Source organism: Apis laboriosa, unplaced genomic scaffold (assembly GCF_014066325.1).
Source record: "Apis laboriosa isolate Shangri-la unplaced genomic scaffold, ASM1406632v1 scaffold1_cov151, whole genome shotgun sequence".
Taxonomy (NCBI): domain Eukaryota; kingdom Metazoa; phylum Arthropoda; class Insecta; order Hymenoptera; family Apidae; genus Apis; species Apis laboriosa.
In genome coordinates, this window is record NW_025222279.1 from 782,309 (window position 1) to 806,047 (window position 23,739).

The 23,739-nt window shown below is 40.1% G+C and overlaps 1 protein-coding gene across 1 annotated transcript in view; it reads left to right on the forward strand.

The window, feature by feature from the left end:
• Window positions 1–23,739, forward strand: part of LOC122712209 (probable G-protein coupled receptor Mth-like 1) — a 154,757-nt gene that overhangs the window by 1,148 nt on the left and 129,870 nt on the right. Inside the window, exons 2-3 of the mRNA XM_043931655.1 lie at window positions 1,967–2,239; window positions 5,091–5,326. Coding sequence (XP_043787590.1) covers window positions 1,967–2,239; window positions 5,091–5,326 — 509 coding nt within the window. The remainder of the gene's footprint in view (window positions 1–1,966; window positions 2,240–5,090; window positions 5,327–23,739) is intronic.

The window sequence follows — 23,739 nt, forward strand, 5'->3', positions numbered from 1 at the left end:
ATACATAGGATAATAAGGATACATACGGATACATAGTTCGATAATATAATTTGTGTATTTATATTTCGTTCTTAGAAAATATGAAACGTAATAATTTTTGTTTTGGCGACGATTAATATTTGTTTCACAATGTTCTATATATTTATATATAGAAATATATATATTTATGGTGCAATCGCGAAAGAAGTTTTCATTTGAAATTTCGTTTTTAAGAAAATTCGGTTAATTCTTGACTGTATACGGGATTATTTCGATTTTACAAAAATAAATAGAAAATAATATTAATAATATAATAAATAGATAAATTCGAAGTTATATTTTTGTTATATACATTGATTGAACGTATTCAAATTCGATTATCTGATAGTCGAGGTATAAAAAATTAAAATACTATCAAATATCATTTTACCAATTATTCATTTAGTCAAGAATTAACAAAACTTGTTAAATTTTCAAACCTATTTTATCTCAAAACACGTGTTCGAATGCGAAAATTTCTATTCTATTCTACGTTTTCGATTTATTTTTCAAGAAGAATCTCGAATACTGAGTCACACGCGAAAAACAGCCAAATATCTCATCGGCACAGTTCATAAGCACACAAAACGTGAAAACACGGAGGTAAATTAAATTCATATGGTTTAACGTCCAAACAGACTGCATAATTTGAATAAGTTATCGGGGTTCGATATTCTTTGCAGACAAATATTCACGATGATTCGTATTCGTGGTGGAGCCGGCTATCTTCGGGAATGTAACTGTAATCGTTTCGGTCGGTTACACAAAATTTATCGGTTTACCCTGCTCCCGGTGTATTTTTATTGAGAGGCACCGGTTTGTCGTTTGACGCCAACCCTCCTGGAGGGGAAAAAAAAAAAAAATAAATTCGTTCGAAAGTTGCGCGGACATTTCCCTCGGAAAATAGCCCCTGTTTGCGATGCAAGCGTGACGCTCGAGTAAACAAAAAATGTCGGGCTTCGTTTTAATCGGGCACCCAATCGCTCAAGCTTGGGCGTTCCGTGGACTTTGTTGGCATTCTATGCAGCCAGCCACCGCGTTTCCTAGATAAATTCTTGCGATACGATATATGTGCACCTTCTTGTTCCTTTTTCCATTTGTGGCTCGTGGTAGCGGTTTGGGTGCTTGCTCTTTCTCGCTCGAGACCTGTTCGTTCACCGTCGAACACCGTGTACATACGATATGCTTGGAAATTCCATGACGAAAAATGACTCGACGTTTTTCTTAAATTATTACGCTTCTTTGCCGATTTTTTGAACTTTTAAAAGTATCGTGATGTTGGGCAAATTCGAAAGAGCCGGATCAGATAAATATTTTTCTATTTATCAAATATTTTAATTCTGTTTTTTATTTAAAAATTATAGAATATTATTTAAAATTGATTATTTTAATTTTACGAATTATATATAACTAAACAGGATTTTGAAAATATTTTGATATTAATCTTAAAATATACGGTAGAAAACAAATTTCTATTTAAAAAATTGAATCGTGAATCTTCCTAAAACTTTTTAAATTTATTTTTAAAAAATAAGTAGCCCATTCTTTTTTTTATTTATACATCGAATTCACGTCTTCGGGTCAATTATCTCTTACACAAGAAACAATTTATATATTCAATAAAAACTTATTACTCTAAACAATGAGTTTACGATTTAATGTATCTTAACCTTACCCAATTCATCTTGCTCAATCCACCACTCAATAAAAGTCCATAAATTTCCAAAGCGCCTCTCATTAACACCTGACCTGTATACACTCGCTACCTAATCCTTTCACCTCAATTTCATCTTACTGAAACTACGTTCCTACATCATTAATCATACCTTCTACTAGCACCAGTGTTTCTTTTCCTTCATTTATATCCCTCGCGTTAATCCATCTTAATCGATGATTTCGAAACAAAGCAGGAATCTCGTATTGGAAAAATTTTTACCAATCGTTTCAGACATTCGTGCGCCCATCTGAAGGAAGCCGCGAATCCAACACCTTTATTGCCGAATGCGTCCGCCTCTGTTGATATAGTGCCTGGTTTCCCAACGTGTCCTCGTTCCGACAACTTTACGATTTTGGGAGATGCGAAAGATGCCGTATTGTTGCCGGATGGAGGCCTGAAAATCGACGGAGTCACTTTACCCAGTGGCAAGTTCTGCGTCGAGAGGATCAAGGAACTGAATCACGTGTCCAAGGTCTTCGCTTGCTCCGAGAACGCATCGCAAAGGTGAGTTGGACACTTTGATCGTCGTTTCGTAGTCCGTATAGTCGATCGTTTGACGATCAAAAATACGGAATAGGGAAATAAAATTTAATAGAAATTGAAATATTGGATTAGGAAAGGGTATAATATAGGGAAATGAAAATTTAAGGTTTAGAAATTGAGAGGTTAAATATATTTGAAAAGGTTATAGTATAAGGAAATAAAATTGTAAGGTTTGATTGAAGAAATTGAAAGGTAGAACGGATCTGAAAGAAGAAGAGAGATATTGGAAAAGTGATTACATTAGAGGTGCAAATCAATGTAAAGGTTTTAAATTTATCCTTTAATTATGGTCTTTGAATTATGGCAGTTTTGAAGATGCATTTATCAAGTATTTTTTAAGTCTACAGGATATTGAATAATGGAGGTTATTTTGTGAAATTTTAATTTACTTTGGAATAAGGTCGTATTAATTTGCACGTCTAATGTTAAATAACTCAAAGAATTTCCTTAATGAGCGAACTAGGTCGTTAACAATTCGAACGAAATTTCCATCTAATTTTCCTATACAAAATTTCTTATTCAAAATCTCTTTAATAGTCTTTAATAGTCACTTTATAGTCGAAAATATGCTAACTAGAATTTTTTTGGATTATTTAAAAATTTGATACGGTGAAAAAAATTAGTATATCAAATATTAACGATTTGGTTTCTCTCGCGTATCATGAAAAAAAAAAAGAAAATGTAGAAAATTACTTAATAAAAAATGAAGAATATGGCTCTTGAACGTAAGCCAACTTCCTGAAATCCTGCTTACGTAATCGTACATAGGTACGCATCGATCTTTCGCTATTTTTCCTCTAGTTTCCGGCCACGTTACAAGCTGATTTTCTCTCGTTATCTCGCGGTCTCTCCTTCTCGAGAACGAACGCAACGAACGTTCTATTCAACGTACGTATCTTCATTAAACGAAATTAAATTAACGAACGAAATATGACTGCATAACACACGAGTACTCTTCTAAATTTTTCCTATTCAAGAAAAATGAACAATGAACGAAGCATTGTCCGCAAAACAATCACGTATAAAACAATCTGTTTTACGATTCCGTTCTTTTTATTAAATTTATTTTTTAATCGATCGACAATCGTTGAATTCATCGTTCGTTTTTTAAGAGGACGTGCTGGATCCAAGTTTCTGTCCTACTTGGAGGTTCGAGGCACGAATCGGCTTTTTGCCCGATCTCGATATCGGCCGCCTCGATCTGGATTTATCGCACGGCTTAATTGCATGCTCGATGAGTGAGACGAGGTTCGGTTGGCCGTTTCTTCGAGAAAAAGTCGGTCCCTCACTTTCACTCCTCTCTCGAAGAATTTCTAGGTCATATCCGTGCGCTCTCGGCGCGCCGCGTCATCCGTTTACGTTGAGGATGATACGTATCGTGTATTATCGTATCGATTACGAAGAGAAATGTTGATCGAGTTTTTCGTTCCTGTCTATGATTTTAGAAAGGTTTGATATGGATATTTTATACGATAGAAATTAGATTCTATGCGACATAGTAGAGGAGTCTCCTTGTGAATTGTCATCGTGATTAATCAAGATATTCCATCCGAATAATTTTTTAAAAATTAAAAAAAAAAAAAGAAATCAACGAATCGTCAATTTTTATCCAAAAGAAAAATAGATAGAATCAAGTTTTTAAAAAAGAATTTTTACAAGCGTTGTAAGTAAAAGCATAAATCTTAAATTAATCTTCCATTTGAACTCGCATTCATAAGCGAGAAACGAAACAGAGCGGAAAGATAATTAACCTCATCAAACAAACTGCAAAAGTGAGAATACACCCCCGGAAGAGGAAATAGTCTGATCTTGCAGATCTTAATTATCACGAGACACATTCCGGAAAGGAGATTTCTTCGAGATTCTTTTTCATCTATGTGCCACTCTGGAACGGATGGCCGTTAATAGAAATTGCACACACGGAAACCGCGTGTGTGCTGGTTTCGCTCGCAATTTGCAAAACAACGCTCGAAACTAGATTAACGCGATCATTTACATGCGAAGAGGAAAGCTTTCGCAAGCAAAACTCATTCGCATTCCTACCTCCTACTCTCAACTTTTCATTGAAAATATTCTTCTTGTACAATAACTTCGATCTATTCTACGAATGGAAGTTAGATAGAAAGAAAGCGAATACCATCGCGTAGAAAACACCGTTCAAATATATATCCTACATAACGCGTGTTAGCGCGATGCATGCCTACACGCGCTGATTAACTAGGAAAAGTCTGGTGTTTTTTTCTTTCTTTTTTTCTTTTTTTTCTTTTTTCTCCTTTTAACTGGTGTTGGAGACACCAGATTGACGATGTGAATGTGGGCCTGGATCGCTCCACGAAACTCGGAGAAACGATTTCTCTGAAACTTTCACTGGCGCGGTCGTAGTTTCTGGAGAATGGGTCATGGATTTACGTCGAAATTTGAGACACGAATGCGCGTTTCACGGAACGAACAGGATGTTACCGAAATAGAAAATGTCGATTCGGTGTTTGAAATAGCATACTGTAACGTTACGTTCAATGTCACCGAATGATTTCTAATAATTTTTAATTTCTTGATATTGATCCCCCTATATCGATATCCAATAATCGTCCTAGTTAATTACAAGTCCTTAATTTTAATGCAAATGTAAATAATGTAATGAAAAGCTTTTAGTTGAAATAAAATTTACAATCTTTTATTTTTTAAAAAATCTAGAGTACAATTATCATTATCAATCATATTTGCTTTCAATTCAAATTTATAATCGATAGATTGCAAAAGGAATCAAACTAACTGATTAAAAAGAAATCGTTCTGGTTTGAAAACTTTTCAGACCTATAATGCAAGCGGCCGACATCAGGTTCACCTTGTACCCCGTGGGCTTCATCATTAGCGTGGTCTTTCTGGCAGCCACGTTGGCCGCCGGTTGGCTGCTGCCAGCCTCTCATCACGTTCTGCATTGGCGCTGCCAGACTCATCATGTCACCTGCCTGATGCTCGGTGATCTTCTCATGGCCATCATTCAACTCGCCGGAGACTCCCTTCACGGTGTAAGCTGTAAAGCGCTCGGTGAGTCATTGTGTTTTACGATAAACTTTTATCGCTCTTTTATACCTAACCGCGCTTATCCCTCGACCTATCGATCGTGTCGTTCCTCCATGATCGTGGCGTTATCACGGAGATTAAATCTAAATGAACCACGGGATAGGATATTTCTAGAATCACGTAGCGAGGTATTATATTATCCGCGGTATCGAAAGCCATTTTTTTTTTTTTTTACGTGGAACGGTAGTTGGAATGATAAAATTAGATGAAATTATGCCGGTGCATTTCGTTGCAACAGGATGTGCCGTATTTTCTGCACGATATCATATTAGAGACACCGTATAACGGTTAAGTATACTCGTTGGAATTAGAGTAATTGCGACGTTTAATCATGTCTAATACAGCCCCTTGTCACTAAATTAGGATCACGTATGAAAATTTAACTATGTCATAAATGGGAAATTATCCTTGACTATTTAAAAGAGATTTTCGTTGACAATTAATTTATTACTATCTACTTGTAGGAAGTAATTACTCCAAATTTTTAATTTCCGAATTCTATAAATATAATGATTTTTTAGTCATCAAAATATCGCTCGTTCTTTTCAATTTTACTAAAAAAAACGGGAACGTGTTAAAAATATTAAGTGATCCTAATTGGACAATTGGATAAACGATATATTATTATAACAATAGTCAGAGAATTTCATCTTCTCGCTCGTATCAAAAAAAAAAAAATTTCAACGATACTTGATAATCTTCAACCCTTTTGCCTCATAATTCATATCATCTCCAAAATGCAAACAATACGAAATTTTATCACCGTCTCTCTTTCTCGATTAAATTCCAAGGGGCAAAAAGGGTCGTAGAAAATCCTCGTAGAAATCAAGATTTCGAGCGACGTTTATTTGTCGTTAATCATCCCGGAAATCGATCACGCACGATTTCTCACGAAATTAATCGAACAAACCACCGCCCCCATCGTCGAATTAACGTAACTCGCTCGTTGCCCCGGCTCGTTTCCCCGTTCCAAAATTTTTACCCCTTTTTCGCGGGGAAACAATGGCACGTCCGGGGGGCAACGCGTGCAACGCTTGCTATGCGAGCAAATATACACCGATGGAATTCGAATTCGGACGGAAGCTTTATTTGCCGTGCCATCCTCCCTCCCAACTCCGGGCTAATTATTCGGATAATCGTGCTAATCCCTCGGCAAAGCTTCGCTTCTCCGCGCTCGTTTCGATCGCGAGAATCGATTACATTGTACACCTGCGAGCTTTCCACCACCGGGATGGTCACCGTGGATCCTCCCTCTCCCCCCCTCTGTTTCTCGTCTCTGTCCACGGGTAACAGCGACTCTCATTTGCATCTCCGCTCGTTTCCGGCATTATCGCTTTGTAGTCGGCCTTTTTCACGCTCCTCCCGCACCCCGGCCAGATTTAACCATTCCGCGAGGTAATTATGTTGCAACGGGGAAACCGAGGGAATTTGCATCGAGCGTATTTCTTTCCCTTGTGTCCACGCTCGCGCCCTCGATCCCTTTGCAACCCGGATCCACCAAGTCTCGCGGCTATTTCCGTTCCCCATCGCTAAATTTCCACCGAAGAACTGTCTGTCCGCTTGACAGAGCGCGCCGATTGCCATCCTTTCCCTCGTTTCACCTGATGCCCCTTGTTCCTTCCATCGATCGGATCGATTAAATCGTGCTTTTTTTTCTCTTTCTTCTCTGCCTTGCCTCGTGGAATATTTTTCTGAATAATGGCGGAGGAAGAGGTGCTTACACTTTAAGGTTATTCTCTCGTTGCGGTTATGTATTTTCGAGATAATTTTGTTGAACGTTTGTTAGCAAGTATTTGGAGAACTTTGAAAATCCGAGTTGTATAGAAGTAAAAAAGTTTCTTCTTTGGAAGTAGAATGTAGAAAAATTGGTTTCTATTTGCGAGGTATATTTCAGCTTGTAACACGAATATTTATAATTATCTTCGCTGTGATAGTAGTCGTCGACAATCGTCTGGCAAAAGGGATTTCGGTCTCAAAATCAAGAGAATGGTGTGTTTAGACAACGAGATATCGTTTTGGTAATTTATCGATGGGAGAATCACCCTGTTTGCGAACTCTGTGGTCAATAAATATTACGAATAGACAATACCGTCTCAGTTTTTCCTCGCGTATACGCTATCCTTATACAAGAGAATAGATTTCAACAAATTTTTCTCTTCATCCATAAATCAAGAAAATGGATTGTTTAACTTAATGATATTGCCTTTGTAATTTATCGATAAGGGAATCCTTGTGTAACTACTTCTCTCCATTCCTCCATAAAGGAGAGAAGAGAAAGTGGGACATGGTGTGACCCACAATCGGACTCTTCACGGCTTGCTTCTTTGCTTCCTTTTTCTTCCTTTTTCTTTTCTCCCTCTCTTCTTCGACCAAAGTTTTCCTTCCCCCAAGGTCTTATCGGTCTGTTCTGAAAACCTCTTACGGGGCGAAGTTTATTGTATTGACACAGTTAGCTGATGAATTTGTTTGGTTAGAAGTAAATGGGAGTTACGTTGTTGATTATTCGATACGAGGGAGGAGGGGGAGGGGAGAGGCTAATGATCTACGAGTGATCGTTCAAAGGATTGTAATAGTGACATCGTCGTCTTTATTTTAATTTTAATTTTCAGATTTTTCTAGGCTTGTTATTCCATTTATTTCCATTATTTGTCCGCGCGTAGACAACGTTTTAGCAGTGATGGAGGAATTTGTGTTCGTAGGTCTTCGCTTTTGCGAAATACTCGTTCTGTTTTCTTCGTGAGGTTGCATAATCGTGTCACGTTATACTTCCGACGTGCTACGCGTGGAGAGATAAAATGAACAAACAGCAAACGCATATTCAAGGAGAATCAAACTCCTTGATGAGAAGCAGCGATCTAACTGCTTCTTTTATCACAATTGTGTCAATTTTTCGAGTCTCGCGTACACACTATTGTTGTTGAAACGTAATTTATTTTCAAAATTATTAACACGAAATTGTTCGATAAAGTTCTAGAAATTTGTTAATTAATTTAAAGAAATATTCTGGAAAAACGAAAATATCGAATCCAGAAAAATCTGAAAATTAAAATTACGACGATATCATTATTACAATCCTTTGAACTTTGATCGCTCACAGTCATTAGCCTCTCCCCTCCCTCTCCTCCCTTGTATCGAATAATCAACAACGTAACTCCCACTTACTTCTAATCAAATTCATCAGCTAACTATGTCAATACAACTTTTAAATATAACGAAAATTAAATCGTATAACGAAACTTGTTAACAAGAATAATATAATTATAATATCTTGTAATTTAAAAAAAAAAAGAAGTTTAATTTTCTTACATTTGATAGAACCCATTTATTAAAAAGTTGATCAAAGTATCGGGATAGGTATTCACGAACAGTAATATAAATCCGTGAGACACGGGCGGAATACAAAGGAGAAAATAACATAACCTCGCGCGTAACGTCGGGATTGCACAATCGATCGATCGATTCATTCCGGTTGTTCGTCGGGATCGAGACGGAATCGGTATTCGGCTGTACTCATTTCACCGTCGTGGCGGAAGTATTAAAATTCATGAGCGTTTTTAATTCGATTAGTTCGTTCGTCTTTCAGAAACCGGTTGTACGATGCCGGCAACAGTAGGCCGATTAAAAATTCAACTCGATTATGCCTCGATGAAATCTAGTTTCCACGAATTGTTAACTTCTTCTCCCTCGAGCCAGCCTGCTCGTGGACAGAATAATTCGAGATAGCCGGAAAATTTCGCTCGATTCCTCGAGTCGTGGTTGGGGACTTCAGTTTTGACGAAGGAATTTCGTTCGATCCGCGACAGAACGAAACCGCGCTAAATTGTTGTTGGAAAATCCACGGACGATATACGAGAAACCACCGACACTCGCATGCGTGTCGAGTCGATCTTCGAAGTTGGAATTTATTTTTCCATCGGCTCAAATTCCCGGAAGCTCGTTTCCTCGTTTCTAGCTACCTGTTTGCTCGCTGAAATTCCACGCGCGACTTGAGATTTTGCTGCTCGTTTTACGCCATCGCGTCGTCGATTTACGTAACACGAGCCTTGAAAGATAGATCGAAGAGTAAGAATCGATTTCTTCTTGTTAGAGAGGTGTCCATCCTGGTCTGTGCGGTTTCCCCGCGTAAACCGCTTCGAGTTGTACGCGGATGCGAGCTCGAGATCGTCCGAAGCGAAGATAATATCGAAGTTTGATATCGATATCCCGGTAGTCGAGTCGAGTTTAATTTTCATTTTTAGAAATCGATCATTTTGAATTTTTGATCGAGACGACGACATTCAATCTTTTGCCCCCAATAATCCATCAATTCGATGATCAATTATTATATGCCATAAGTATATTTTGTATAGCACTTAGGCAAGATTCTCAATTGCGATTCTCCTCCATTCCAATTGATCCAATTTCAAAAATTTGCAAAATTCAATTCACAAAACGATAATATCTACGCTACAACGTGTGTGGAATTCGTATCGATTCGACAAAATTTTTAAATTTTTATCATTTCGCATATTATTATTTGTCAATGATTGTATCTCGTTCGCACAGCTTAAGATTCACGAGACAGCTTAATGATTCAACGCTCATCGCTTTCGGTGCGAATTCGGTACGGCGACGAAAGGAATTTCATGCGACAATAACGGTAATAAAGCGAGCTCTCCTCTCCTCTCCTCTCCTCTCCTCTTTTCTTATTTCACCGAGCATCGTAGGAAAACGTGGACGCGGCAATTATTGTTGACAGAGGCGGATTGTTACGTATCGATGGCCTTGCCGCAATATAGCCTCGAATAACGGGTTAAACGCTGGTTGGCGCAATCGCGAGACTTTTTCAAGCGTTTTAGTCGGGAGAGCAACTGCCGGCTATGCGACCCAACCGTTTACACGCACGGGTTATGCCGGTTTTTTTTCCGTTTTTTTGTTTTTTCTTTTTTTTTTTTTTCACCGTAGGCATCGCGACGCGATTTATGAGCACGCGTGTATTCGACGCACGCGAGTTGCGTGCGAGATACGCTGCCCTCACCGGATCTTTGATACTGTTAGATGTGGAAATGGGAGGTGTGGAACAGGTTGATCGCCATGGGTGTCCGTTCGAGTTGATGCTCGATTTGGAATCCGGCGATCCTGGAAATTGGAGATCGCGTGGAATAACGATTTTAGAAATTTCGATAAAAATGGATGTAATTATTTTATTGTTTCTCGTTGTTAAAGGATATTTCATCTGGATGTGAAATCGAAGAATATGGAATAATAATTTTAGGAATTCGACGCGAAGGTGGAGAATGTTGAAGTTTATAATTGATGAATAATTTATATCGATACATATTTCGTGATTGTAGAATATTTCATTTCGTTTGATTTAGAATAGTCAGAATTTGAATTTTAGAAATATTAAATTTTAAAAAAATTTTATTTTTCATGTAATAGTTGAACGGTCGATGATTCTGGGTGATTTATTTGTTTCAATATTTTTGCCTGTAAATAAAAATAGTTTCGGTTGAGAGGCAATAAATCAAGTATACCTTCACTTGCCCATCCAGGAAAAACGTCCATTTTTGATCTTATCGATCCATTCATAAATACTTATTTGCAACACTGAGTGCACCGCTCCCACGTTACACCGCAAGTCTTGGATAGATTTTTACCTCCTGATAGCAAAGTAGCAATTTTTTCCTTGGCTTATCCTATTAAAGGTACGGCCATTTCCACATTACTATTACTAAAATAATCAATTAATTAACGCGAAACTTGTCGTGGTAACGAAGGGTAACGAAGGTAAAAGTCACCTCGTTTTATTATCCCCCAATTTTCACGAAGTACGAACAAACAAGTCGTTGGCGCTCAAGTTGGCGCATAAATTTCATCTCGAGAACGACTTAATATCGTTGAAACACCCGGTACATGAGGGAATGCCTTCATCTCGTAACGCTTTAATTGCGCTCGCCCGCAAGTATCCACGTTCTCGCGGCTCCACTCTTTCTCTCTCTCCTCGATTCACTTTTAATTACTTTCGACCTTGCGCGAGTATCTGTCGTGTCTGTGAGTCGGATGACTTCATGGAAACTCTCTTCTTCCGGCGCGCAACTTCGAAAGGCGTGACTCGACCTTCGCCTAGAATCGTCTCCAACCCTTTCTAATCGATTACCTAGTCGATTTCGATATCCATGGAAATAATCGCACGTCAAGTGTCATTGTTGTCGTTCCGCAACGCCTAAGAAAATTACTCGAGATCGGCGTCATCGACGTCTATATTCCATTTATTTTACACCGAGAATCATCGAGATTGATCATTTCTTCTTCTTCTTCTTCTTCTTCTTTTTCCGTTATACCGAGAATCGAGATTTTTTCTTTTCACATATATTTCTTCTTATATTTTCCTCCATGTTATACCGAGAAGACGATACTCGTCTCTCGTTGCTGGTACGTTTTCGATGGCGTGTACCACCGAGTATTTTATAAGAAAACACTCGTGACCCGACATCGCCGTGACTTTGGCCGAGACTTCCACACTGCTGTGAACACCCTTTTATGGGGAATGGATAGTTTATTTCCAAGCGAGAAACCGAGAGAGATCGAGAGCAGCACCGGTTTCCATTCTTGCCTTTCGATTAGTTCCATATTTTGCCACGCTGCTTGTGCAACGTAGCGTATAGTGAATTGCTAACCTTATGGATGACCTGTTCGAATAGAGTTAGACAGGATGGGATCGTTTCGTTCGATATTAATGGAAAGATATCGGATGATAACTTTGATGTTAAAACGTTTGAAAAATTAATTATGAAGAGATTTCTTCATGCGGGAATTGTTTAATTATTATTTTATACCGATGAATTTTTATTTCGAATAAAAATATATAAAATATCAAACATCGTGAAATATCAAACATCGCGCAATTAATTTCCGGATAACCTGATACTTTTTTACTGGGAAAATTGCTAACACTTCAGTAACGGTTTCGGAAGCATACGTGTGCGGTAATATATACATCAGAATTGATGATTTCGTCAAAAAATTTATCAGTAATTCAATATTCGTAATCCACATCGAATTAAGGTAAATTAATTCGATTGGAGGAAAAATTAAATTATTAATTAGCCAAGGTAAGATTAATAATCGTAGCAATTATCGTTATATATTTATATATTTATGCGTATAGTAAATAGAATTTTTTTTCAATAATTCGAAATCATCATTTCTTCGATCCCCTTCTTTTTCGAAAATCCTTTTTCATTCATCCTAACTGCGAAAGCTCTTTCGATGATATTATATCTAATCTCTTAATGCAATCTCTCGTTTAAGAAAGAGTTCTCCGGGTCCACCCATACAGCAAGCCACGAAAAAACGTTAGAGTTTTTTCTTTTCCAACCGACTCGTCCACGTCTTCCCGACGTGGATCCATAATCTCTCTTTTCGTGCGAGAAAAGAAACTCACCCTTGCCGTGACGCCGGCGATATCCTCTGAATTAATGACTGTAAAAACGACACTCCCTCGACGAAAACTCGACCGATTTTTGTCCTGATGCCGGTATTTGTTCTGCAGCTCGTCGCAAGGCTGTTCGATTTTTCACCGGGTACAACGAATATTTATACGTTCCAGATGACGAGCTCTTAAAAATTCTTTTATGTACGTATATATCTGTCTTTTCGTCCTTCTTGGAATCTGTGTACTATTCGAGAGAAATTCATTTTTTAACGTCCATTATCTTGCACGTTGTTTAACCGGTTCTACGTAAGAAGTAATGAATATTAAGAAAGAATCGGAAAGAAGGGTGGCTCTGAATAATATTTCCTCGCTCTCCCTGTTTTGTAATTTCGATAAGTCAATCGCGTGGCAAGCTCTGTGCTCCTATTGTACCCTTCTGTCCACGTACAACGAACCATTTTATAACTATTATAACTTATTGCCTGACTGAACAAGAAACAAAACTGTAATCGTCGAAAGGGAAACGAACGAAGGAACGATATCGCTTCCGAGAATCAATTTCAATCGTACCAACCCGGAATTTACGTTATGAGCCAAAAATTTCCTTTTCCCCCCCTTCACTTGTCTCGTCTATCCGTTAATTTTCTTAAAGTCATAAAATTCTAATCTAATTCCAACTTTTTGATCAAATTTGCGAATTCTTGGAAACACGTTCTTCTTGGAAAAACTTCGAAACCAGCTTCTTTATTAGTACAATGTACTTTCTAAAAAGAACCGTTCTCAAGAATTGAACTTTAAATTTTATAGATAGAATCCTTGATTTAATCTTCATTTTAAACGTATATGAATTTAAAAAAAAAAAAAACGTGTTAACGATTTCAAATTTTCAACGAGTAATATATAACTTCCTCTGAAACGGAAAAAAAAAAAAAATCTTTATCGCGTCCACTAATTTCACCCCTTGATCCCTCGGTTAATTAAAAGATTAGATGCATATACAGAGGGAGCGACACTTGACGAAACCCGTTATCGTAGGTCGCTTTCTTTCGATGTCAAGCTCGTTTCCCTTCTCGGTTGATTAACGACTCGGCTAATTAGCTTAAAATAGCGCGGCACGAGCGAACGCGACGGATTCCGTGTTCCGTGACGACAATGCTCTTTTTCATCGAAACGTGTGTCAGTCCACGCTTATCGTCCCCTTGCTCCCTGCCCTCGTTGGGGAGGGGAGGGAAACCCTTTCCGTGTTCCCTTGTCTCGAACACTGGTTACGTTTCAAAGTCGACGGGGAGAGATAATCGAAGTGTAATTGTTTCGCGGCAGATTTATAGGGCAAGATGCGTGAGGATCGAGAGAAAGGGGGAGGTAGATAATTATTGGCGTAACGATAACGTGGACGCGTGTTGGATAATTAGAATCTCGAAAGAATTCGAACGAGCGATTCTTGAGAGATCTCTTTCGTTTCAAGAGAATCATTTTTCATTTCTTTCATATTTTACGAAAGAAGAGTTGATTCTGTGAAATATGATTTCAATTATTGAATTGTTATTCGTCTAGGATTTTCAGAAAAAAAAAAAAAAAATCTTCGATTTTTCATAGAGATCGATCTCAAATCTTTAAGTTGTCTTGCAATCGTTTAGAATTCTTTCTACGAGAAATCCCTTTTCCAATTTTTAAAGGCTTCAAGGCTCATAAAAGAACGACTGCCGCGATTTCTTTACGAAGAATACGACTTCAATTTTTAAATTGCCCCGCATTTGAACTTTCGAAGATTTATGGGCAGGGAAATGGGCTATCCGTCTCTAGGCCGGAAATTACACAGTTCTTAACAAGTTGAGAGACTCGGTTGCCCGGCAAACTTTCCCTCTTCAATGTTTCTTTTTCATCGCGATGTTGGAAAAACACGAACTCTCGATTCGTTGGGTTTAATATACCTTTCCTTCCTTTTTCTTTCTTTCGTATAACCCACGGAAAATTGTCACGGTTTTATCATCTATCGGATACACGATGCACGGTCCGTTTGCTGCGGACAAGGCGAGTCTACAAAGAGCCGAAAACCGAGTGGAGGAAGCAAGATTTGAACGACGTGAAATTTACTCGTAAAATGGATGAATACTTTGTGATATTTATTTGGCACGCGATGAGCGGACATTGCTAATTGGATGCAATTTTACGAAAATTGTCAAAATATTGGGAAGTTTCGCGTTATCGTTACGGTTTATTGGAGCATAGGAGTTGAATGTTGGAAAAAGAAAGATAGGATTTCGCAGTTTTTATGAAAGAGGAATAAAGGAGAATGGTGCTTTGTGTGCCAAGAGGAGGCCGACCGTATTTTGGTTGAGAGCATGTAATATCGTTTAGATAAAAATTTAAACGGTGGTGGCTTCTTTGAAAATATTTTCATACAGATTTTATAAATCTGAATCAGCTTGAAAATTTTGTGAAAAAATTTAGAAGATGTTCAAATTTACATTTTCGTTTAATTTATCGAATATTGAAGAACAAGATAAAAATATATTAATTCTCCTCAAAAAAATGATATTTGGAAGAGGAATTATATTATAAAGAAGACGAAAAAAATTTTTTTCCTTTCCATTCCATTCCATCACGCGATTCCGTCGCATTTTAACTTCCACGAATCTTTCCACTCATCCAATTATCCGTACGCCGTACAAAGTCACATATCCTGGACAAAATACAACGTGCAGCTTGAAAAATAGTTCCATGCGCGCAAAACCACGCTGGTCCCTTTCTATGCAAAGCTCACGGGCAAGGATTTTCTCTGAAGTCCGGATGGATTCGCGCGCGACGTTTTATCCGGCGGCAAATCGTGGTGTGCCATTTTTATGTTTGCAGTGAGGACGTGAGGGAGAAGAGAAGGGTGATTAAAGAGCGCCACGGCGCTCTCTCGCAAGAAACAAGCCCGCGAGCAAAAAAAGAAACGAATCGTGTGTCATATACCGTGGGCGGGGTGCGAGAATCGCGCGGAGGGTGGCGCAATTGGAAACACATGGGCGCGTTGCCGATTCCTTTTTTCCTCGGTTTCTCCTTCCCTTTTTTACTCCCTTCCTTCCTTCCTTCCTTCTTTCCTTCCTTTCCCTGTCTTCTATCCTCTACGTATTTGCAACAATCGAGATTTTTACTCGAAGAGATTTGGATTCTTATTTACCAAACAAATTCATTTTATTATTCCTTTATTTCTTTCCCCAAGTATTTTATTTCACTGCCATTTCTCGAGTTTATAGCAATAAATGATAAATAGTATCCAATCGTTGGTCGTCCAAAAGTTAAAGGATATCAAATTATTTCAATAATTTCTCGTCTATCTATTAAAATCAATAACAGATAATCCTTCTCTATTGATATATATATATAATCGGAAGTAAGACAGAATATTTCTGGAAAATGGTCCTCCCATGGAGGAAGACACCTTCGCGATTGTCTGGCACGGATAGTCGCAGATGGACTGCGAATGTCGGCGGTTGGGACACGACGATTGTCAAATAATTGACCAATTTAAGGTTACGTGACTGGAACGTGTCTCGTCGAGGCGAGACGAAGCAGGGGAAAAATTCGTGGGGGAGAGAGAGAGAGGACTTTGGTGGTGGTCCCCTGGCGCCATCGTCTTTCTCTCGCTTCTCTCTCTCTCTCTCTCTCTCTCTCTCTCTCTCTCTCTCTCTCTCTTTCCATCAATTCGCTCCCTTCTCTCCCCCTTTCTCTTTTTTTTCTGCCTCCTCGATTCGGCCTCGCCTGGTCGATCCTTGTCGACAAGCAGATTACGCTTCCTCTCGCATTGTAAATATGATCGATAGCTTTCGTTTTCGCACCACAATTGAAAGGGGTGCGAAACGAAGATGGTCCGTTTTTGGGAGCGCCTCTGCTACACTAATTAGAATTGGAAATGCTCGTGGACGAGTTGATCGAGATGGAATGAAGAGAAATGAGCGAGCGTGATGAAAAGGATGGAGGAAGGGAGGAGATCTTTCATGCGAGATGATGCTTGGTTGGTTATTTCTTGCTCGCGCGTCAAGGATTAATTGTTGAAATAAAGATTTTGTTACGGAATTTTGACTCGGCTGTCGTGGAAATTGACTGCTGTATATCGCTCTTTTTCCGAGCTATTGTTTAATATATCTCTATACTGAAATCTTTGCACAAAAAAGATATTTTTTATTTCTACTTATCACGGTATAATAAAGATTCTATGATAAATATTTTGTGCCAGAAAAGAGAAGCGAAACGAATTATTTCAAAGATAAATTTCCACTATTTCTTATAAATATATATATATATCTGTTTGTGTGTGAAAGAAAAGCGAAAACTAGATTGAAACTTAATAAAATAAAAACTTGGTTGAAAAATGGCCCGTTCAACATCGTCCGTCTTCGATAAATACCATCGGTCCTTTGAACGCGCATCGAAAATTAAAAAAAAAAAAAAAATGGAAGGAAAGAAGAACGCACGACTACAGTTGAAAATCCCCGATAACACAGGGCACACGGTCGAATTAATATAACAGATGTATCTCGGAAACGGCGTGGAACGGCTTTTCAGACAGATCGTCTCTCTCTCTCTCTCTCTCTCTCTGTATCGGTTTCGAGGGATGGGGCCGCGTGCTGTAAATATGATAGACGAGGCTCGTTCATTTGCTCGTAAGGACTGAAAAATATGTTACGCGGCCTGGTTGTACACCATAGGGGAATCTCAATATGAAAAATTGGCCGTGCTTCCATCGGCATGGAAATTTCATCTGTGACGGAGCCAACGATCATAAATCTGGGTAAACAGTGTGCAGAGACGAAGGAATATATTTTCTTTTTATTCTCCTCTTCCTCTCCTCCCCTCCCTCTTCGCCCCTATTTCCAACAATGTTCGAATGCACCACGAGAGGGAGGGAAACTTCAAGCCACGCGTGTCCACGTCCAAAGAGCAAAATACGATCCCCCATTTTCCTCCCTTTTTTTATTTTCTTCTCTGTCTTCCTCTTCCCCCTCCCTCTTTCCTCTTCCATCTTCCTCTTTCTTGTTCCCTCCAACAGCGGGCTCTCGTTCGTGCCAGAAACCTTTGTTCCACGGCGCATAAAAGCTGGAAGGCCGGAAGAACCGTGAGAAATCCGTGATAAATAAACCGTCCTCCTATACGAGCGATACGAAGAGGGACGATTTACTTTTTTTCACAGTGGAGGAGCACGAATCCTCCACTGTGGAAGCTGGAATCTGTGCGCGGCTTTCGGATGATTCCTCGGCACAATTCACTCCGCCAGGATTGCGGAGGAATCGTTTGCAAGGGATGATAAGTCATTTACACCCGTATGGACATCCGTGGAAACGGGGGATCGAGGGGGGATACGTTGAATATATATTTTTTTTTCGGATATGGAGGTTGATTAAACTCGGGGAGGGGGGAAGGAGGGGGAAGAAGGGTGATGGAGTATGCGCGCCTAGATCCTTTGAAGTATGTTTTCGAAAGCAGGCAATTTTGTCCGGGATAATCAGGTTTCGGGGACTCTGCTGTGCAAAGGGCGGAAAATATTTTTCCTGGAAATGAGGTTTATTAGGAGTTCTGGCCCTCAAGTGTGTACGTCCTTTGAAGGGTGGCGCGTTCTTGAAAAAAATATTTCGGGAACGTAATCGAGGGTTTACGTCAGGTATCCGTGTAACTAAAGAATTACGGTTGTATTGAAGAAATTTTAATGAAAAAAAAAAAAAAATCTCCTCTCAGATATAATCTGCGAAAAACAGTTTTTCTTTAATGTTTAAGGGGAACGTCTTTAAAGACACTTTTGTGATAAAAACGAAGACGGGTTAAGGGGGTAGTTTCCTCTCCCTCGATCAGAGAGATGTTACCCACGTGGAGCGAGGTGAGAGAGAGAACTGTCAAGGGATAAAGAAATCGTTCTCTGATTACGTTCTCTCTCCCCCATCCCATCACACACGCGCGCCGTTGAAAATCCCTTCTTGAGAGCCTTCTTTCGTGTCCCGGAAGGTGTCTGCCACGGGTGGATCTGAAAAGTCGATGGTTGCCCTCCAACTACCCTCTTTAATGCCGCCACTTTATCGCGGGGACGGCTCTCTTTTAAAGTTTCTCGAATTTACGGTGTTCACCTTCGCTACTCCTTTCGACTATATATATATATATACTCGCGCAATTCCACTTCTAGCCACGATAAACACAACTTCAAGGGTCGATGATTTAGAGAAACGCATCAAGGAAAATATCGCGGCGTGGATCGTGGAGCTCGTGAGAGCTTTTCGCGGTACGTTAGCGCGAACGAAAAATAAATAACGGCGTGATTTCGCGGGGGATGCGGAGGCAATCAGTTTCTTGCTCGGCTTTTCCAGCTCCGAGGAGGAAGAGAGGAGGAATTCTCCGGTTGGAAAAGTGAGCACCGGCTCAACCGGAGGAAGATCGAGGGAGAGGCGAGAGCCTGGGGCCTTCGTTGGCCGCGAGAAAGAATTATTTCCGCCTGTTTCTAACCTCGTTACCAGATGAAAAGGAAGCTTCCCTCCGCTCGCGACGACGCATACCCGGCAAGGTCGCGTGGAAAATCGCGAGCCCACTGCTATCGAGAGCGTTCCTCTCCTCCACCCTGGCCCGAGTGCTGGCGAGCGGACGATATTCACCCCCCTTTGAAAAGTATGTGGGTTCCGGAGGGACGAAGGTCTCGGAGAAAACGCAGTTACACGCCCTATTCCACACGGTTTACCCGTAGACACGGCCCCCTCGCTCTATGCGTCGCTGCTCGATGACAATTATTTTATTCTCCCGTGGAAGGGAAAAAGTCTGGTTTTTCGACGATTTTAATTTTCATCCCTTTTTTTTTCGCTTGTCTTTAGAATTTTTATTATTTTAGTAAATTTCAAAATGAGTTTGATTTATTGTAGCAAAATACTCGAGATAGATTTTGATAGTTTTATTCAAAGAAAAACATCGATATATATCTGACAATTTCAATCAAGTTCGAAATTTAATTGGTATACGTAATATTGTACGAACATTTTCTATACGTTGTTCGCGAAATGAATTAAACAATGCGTTCCTCCGAGATTGTTTATTTCGAGGAAAAATCTTGGCTGCGAATATCGAAAGACTCTTTTCAAGATCATTCTTCGAGAAACGCAACGAGAAGAATGAAAAGAACAATTGGGCATGGGTAGGTTAGGGGGTAAAAACACGGAGCGCAAATTGAAAGCAAAAGGACGGGCGGAGCAGCGAAAACGAGAATGGATGGTCCTGTTCCGATTGCTCTGAGCGACGCTGGCGTCGCGACGCCACTGCACTCTCGTTGTTTTACCGCCGCCTTGTGGAAAACTAGGCGGCGGCGAGACAGCTTCCTTCCGGAAAATGGACGCGTTCCAACCGGCCAAACTGCCGCCGTATACTCGATCGCCGTGTTTTCTGGACCCGCGACCGATTCCGCCATATTCGCAAGTTGAAAAGTCGGCAAAAAAGATGAGCTCTCTCTCTCTCTCTCTCTCGGTTTTCTGCTCGAATTCGAGGCGACATTGCTGCCGGTCCGTTGGCTCGAATCGACGAAATTGTTCGAGCTGTCATAAAGCTTCCCCGTTTTCTCGTGTTTTTCGCCGAATTTTATTATCGCGAAGTTAATTTTTTCGATTGAACTCACCTCATCTCGATTGCAAATTATTTCAATTTATTCGAAACATCTTAAATATCGGCCAACTTGTTATTTTAGCGACGATAAAATTATAAATTTGGAATAGAAATCGAGAGCAAATAAGGACAAAATCTTTTATCCTAAAAGATACAGTTGTGGAAAGAAATTATTTACAACACTCAATTTCTTGCAAGTGTTTACATCTCTCTTAAACATTTAATTATTCTTACAATTTTTCAATAACGTATCGTGGTTAAAATATAATAAATAGATAAATAGTGGAACTTGAATTTGTTTAAAGCGTGTGTCGTCAGGTACGCGTAAATGGCGGTTTGGGGATACCACGCTGGCCCCTGTTAATTCACTTAAGGGAAATAGAGAGAGTAGACTGGATACCATAATCGACGACGAAGCTGTTATATTCGCTCTAATAATAATAAGCGATCGGTCCTCCGAGCGGTTGTCCACCAATTTATTATAGTCATAATCATGAATATGGTCGACGCTGTCGCGGCCAACGACAATTTATTACCACTATCATTATTATCGCGACTCCACAGATATATATATATGCATACAACACCGGTGTGTTGGCCGTATTCCCATAATCATCGTTACGCTCGTCCTCGGCCAATCGGCAATCTTTAAAAAAAAAATCTCCTTCTCTCTGTAGTTTTCAACGAATAATTTTGCTGTTCCAAGAATAACGTTTAAACGTTTTTTCGAGGAAAAAAACGAGAGGATAAACCTCTCTCCTAACGTTTTCTAAATATGGATAGCAACGAGAGCGAAGAAAAATTGGCAACAATTTCCAAGAATACTAAACATTTGGGGGGGAAGAGGAAAGATTATCCGTTTCTGTGTATATATATACGATAACTTCTCCGAGTATTTTCCAAACGTGGATAACATCGATAACGGAAGAAAAATCGTAAAAATCCATCTGGAACGGCGAATGAATCACGAAGTTGGTTGCGTTGAGGAGAATGTTTAAAAATTGACAAGACACGCGGAAATCTCGACGCGGAGTTAGATCCGGCTTTCCGCTACTCGTCAGGCTTTCACGTCCGTCAAAAAATAGGCAGATTCGGGATTTGAAGCAGTGGGTCGACGGACAAAGAAAGATACGCCTCGAGCTACGCCCGAATGAACGTAGGCCTGCCGAGCAGGAAAAACTGGAGGAAGAACGCCGACGAAGCAAAAGGGAAAACCGTTCTGATGATGCTGCTCTCTCTTTCTCTCTCTCTCTCTTTCTTTCTCTCTTCGTATTGTCCCCGAGATTCTCCGTGATGAGGAATACGCTTGATACAACGGGACAAACGTTTCGAATATCCCTCTTACAGAAAAATCGATTCTTTCAATAGTGAAGAGGGAAAGAATCAGTGGCATTAATCCTACCAATTTCAAGAATCGCGACAAACAATTATTACAATTCTGAAGCGTATATAAAACAGTCTGCAATTTCCTATAAAAACACGCATATACACCTATACATCCGCCCCAATAACTCTCGAATATCATGAATCATGTATCGCGAGTTCGATATTATATATATCCTGCCTACTTAATAAAATCGCGGTCCCTAGATTAATAATCCAAGCATTCATAATGCTTACGAGCTTGCTAAAAAGAAAAAAACGAACTTATAAGAATTCGTGCTCCCTTCCTTCATTCGCCCCCTCCCCCAAGGAGGAGTTTTACCCTCCGTTATTATCCTCAATTCCCAAATGCACATCGAGCCGACCGCCCGACAATGAAACTTATCTCGCAGCAAGACGCGTTGACGACATTAAAATTAGCAAAAGCGAAGAGGGGATATTTCTTCCCCTCCCTCGGGGGGGGGGGAGAGGGGGAACACCCCGATGAAATATTTTTCGGCGCGGCGCGCGCCCGATTAAATTCGCGCGGCCGCGTCGCGCAATAATTCACGGGGTTCCGCGCGCCACCCGGCTCCCTCCGTTTTTCCGCAACCCGACTCCCCCCTCCTCCCCTCCTCCCCCTCTTTTTTTGGCAACGTTTTCAAGGCTCCACGCGCGGCTAATAGGAAAAGATTGTGTCTCGCTAGGGTGACCGCGCGCCCCAACCTCGCGCTCGATTTATCATCGCGACGTACACTGCCGCGCTTCTCCCTATTTCTCCGTTTCGGGGTGGCTTTCTCTGGATCCTCTTATTCCCTTAGCAAGGCTCGCTTTTCTCCCCTCCCCAATGGTAATCCCCAATCCCGTGAAATTAAGGCGAATCGCGGAGTTTCGTATTTCGGTGATCGTTCCCTCTCTCTCTCTCTCTCTCTCTCTCTCTCTCTCTCTCTCTCTCTCTCTCTCTCTCTCTCTCTCTCTCTCTCGTGCAGTCGATTATGTTTACGCGATACTCTTCAGTCCCTGGATAAATCCTTCGTGGCTAATAGCTAGGCTGGTTGCGTTCGAGGGATTGAAATTATTTTTTTTTTTCTTTTTACGTTTGCTCTTCTTACCGTGATCGATTTAGCTCGGTATGTATCTTGGTATAATATATAAACTTGGAAGAGAATTTTAACTTTAATTTTAACCAAGTTGTGAGTGGTTTTATATGGAAATTCGTGAGTAAAGTGTGATAGGATATATGTAGAACAGTTTTCTTTTCCATTAGCGGAATGTCATTTTGACGGAGTGAAATCTATTCTCAATCTCTTCAGGGACTTTTTTCTTTTTCAATTCTACATAATAGAATAAAATTTTGAATATGTAAAATATCACAAGGTTCTATTCCATTACTTTAGAAAATATAACGAAAAGAGAGCCAATTGATCGAGCCAATTTAATTCAATCATATTTTTTCCTACGAAATTCGACCTACGAAAAACGAACGAACGAGTGAAAAATAAAAAATGAAATTCTTCCCGATCCATCAAGAGAAAGAATCCCATCGAAGATGAGGTCGAATTGATCGATTCGCGCGTGTTCCCGAAGTGGGCGGGAAATTCGAAATAAAAGGAGCGCAGAGACCGGAGTTTGGGAAATTTATTCACCGCGGCCGGTCGAAGTTAACGCAGGAACCAACGGGAGGAGGAGAGATAGAGAGAGGAGGGAATCGGCCGTGAAACGGTCGATGGTCTCGCTGCGCTTTACCCTACGCGAAACACTGGCCAGTCGTGATCCGACTGTATTCACCGTTTCAATACATATTCGAGGGCGAGAAACTGGCTCGAAGATCCTCTTACTCCCTGCCTCTGCTTCCATTCCCCCGCTCCCGTGTCTTTCTCGCGTGCATCCGGTCCCATTCGGTTATTCCTCGTCGAATATCCAACGAAATGGGGACAGGTTTTGCGTAGAATTTGCGGAATCGATGGAACCCACCTACCTGCGGGAG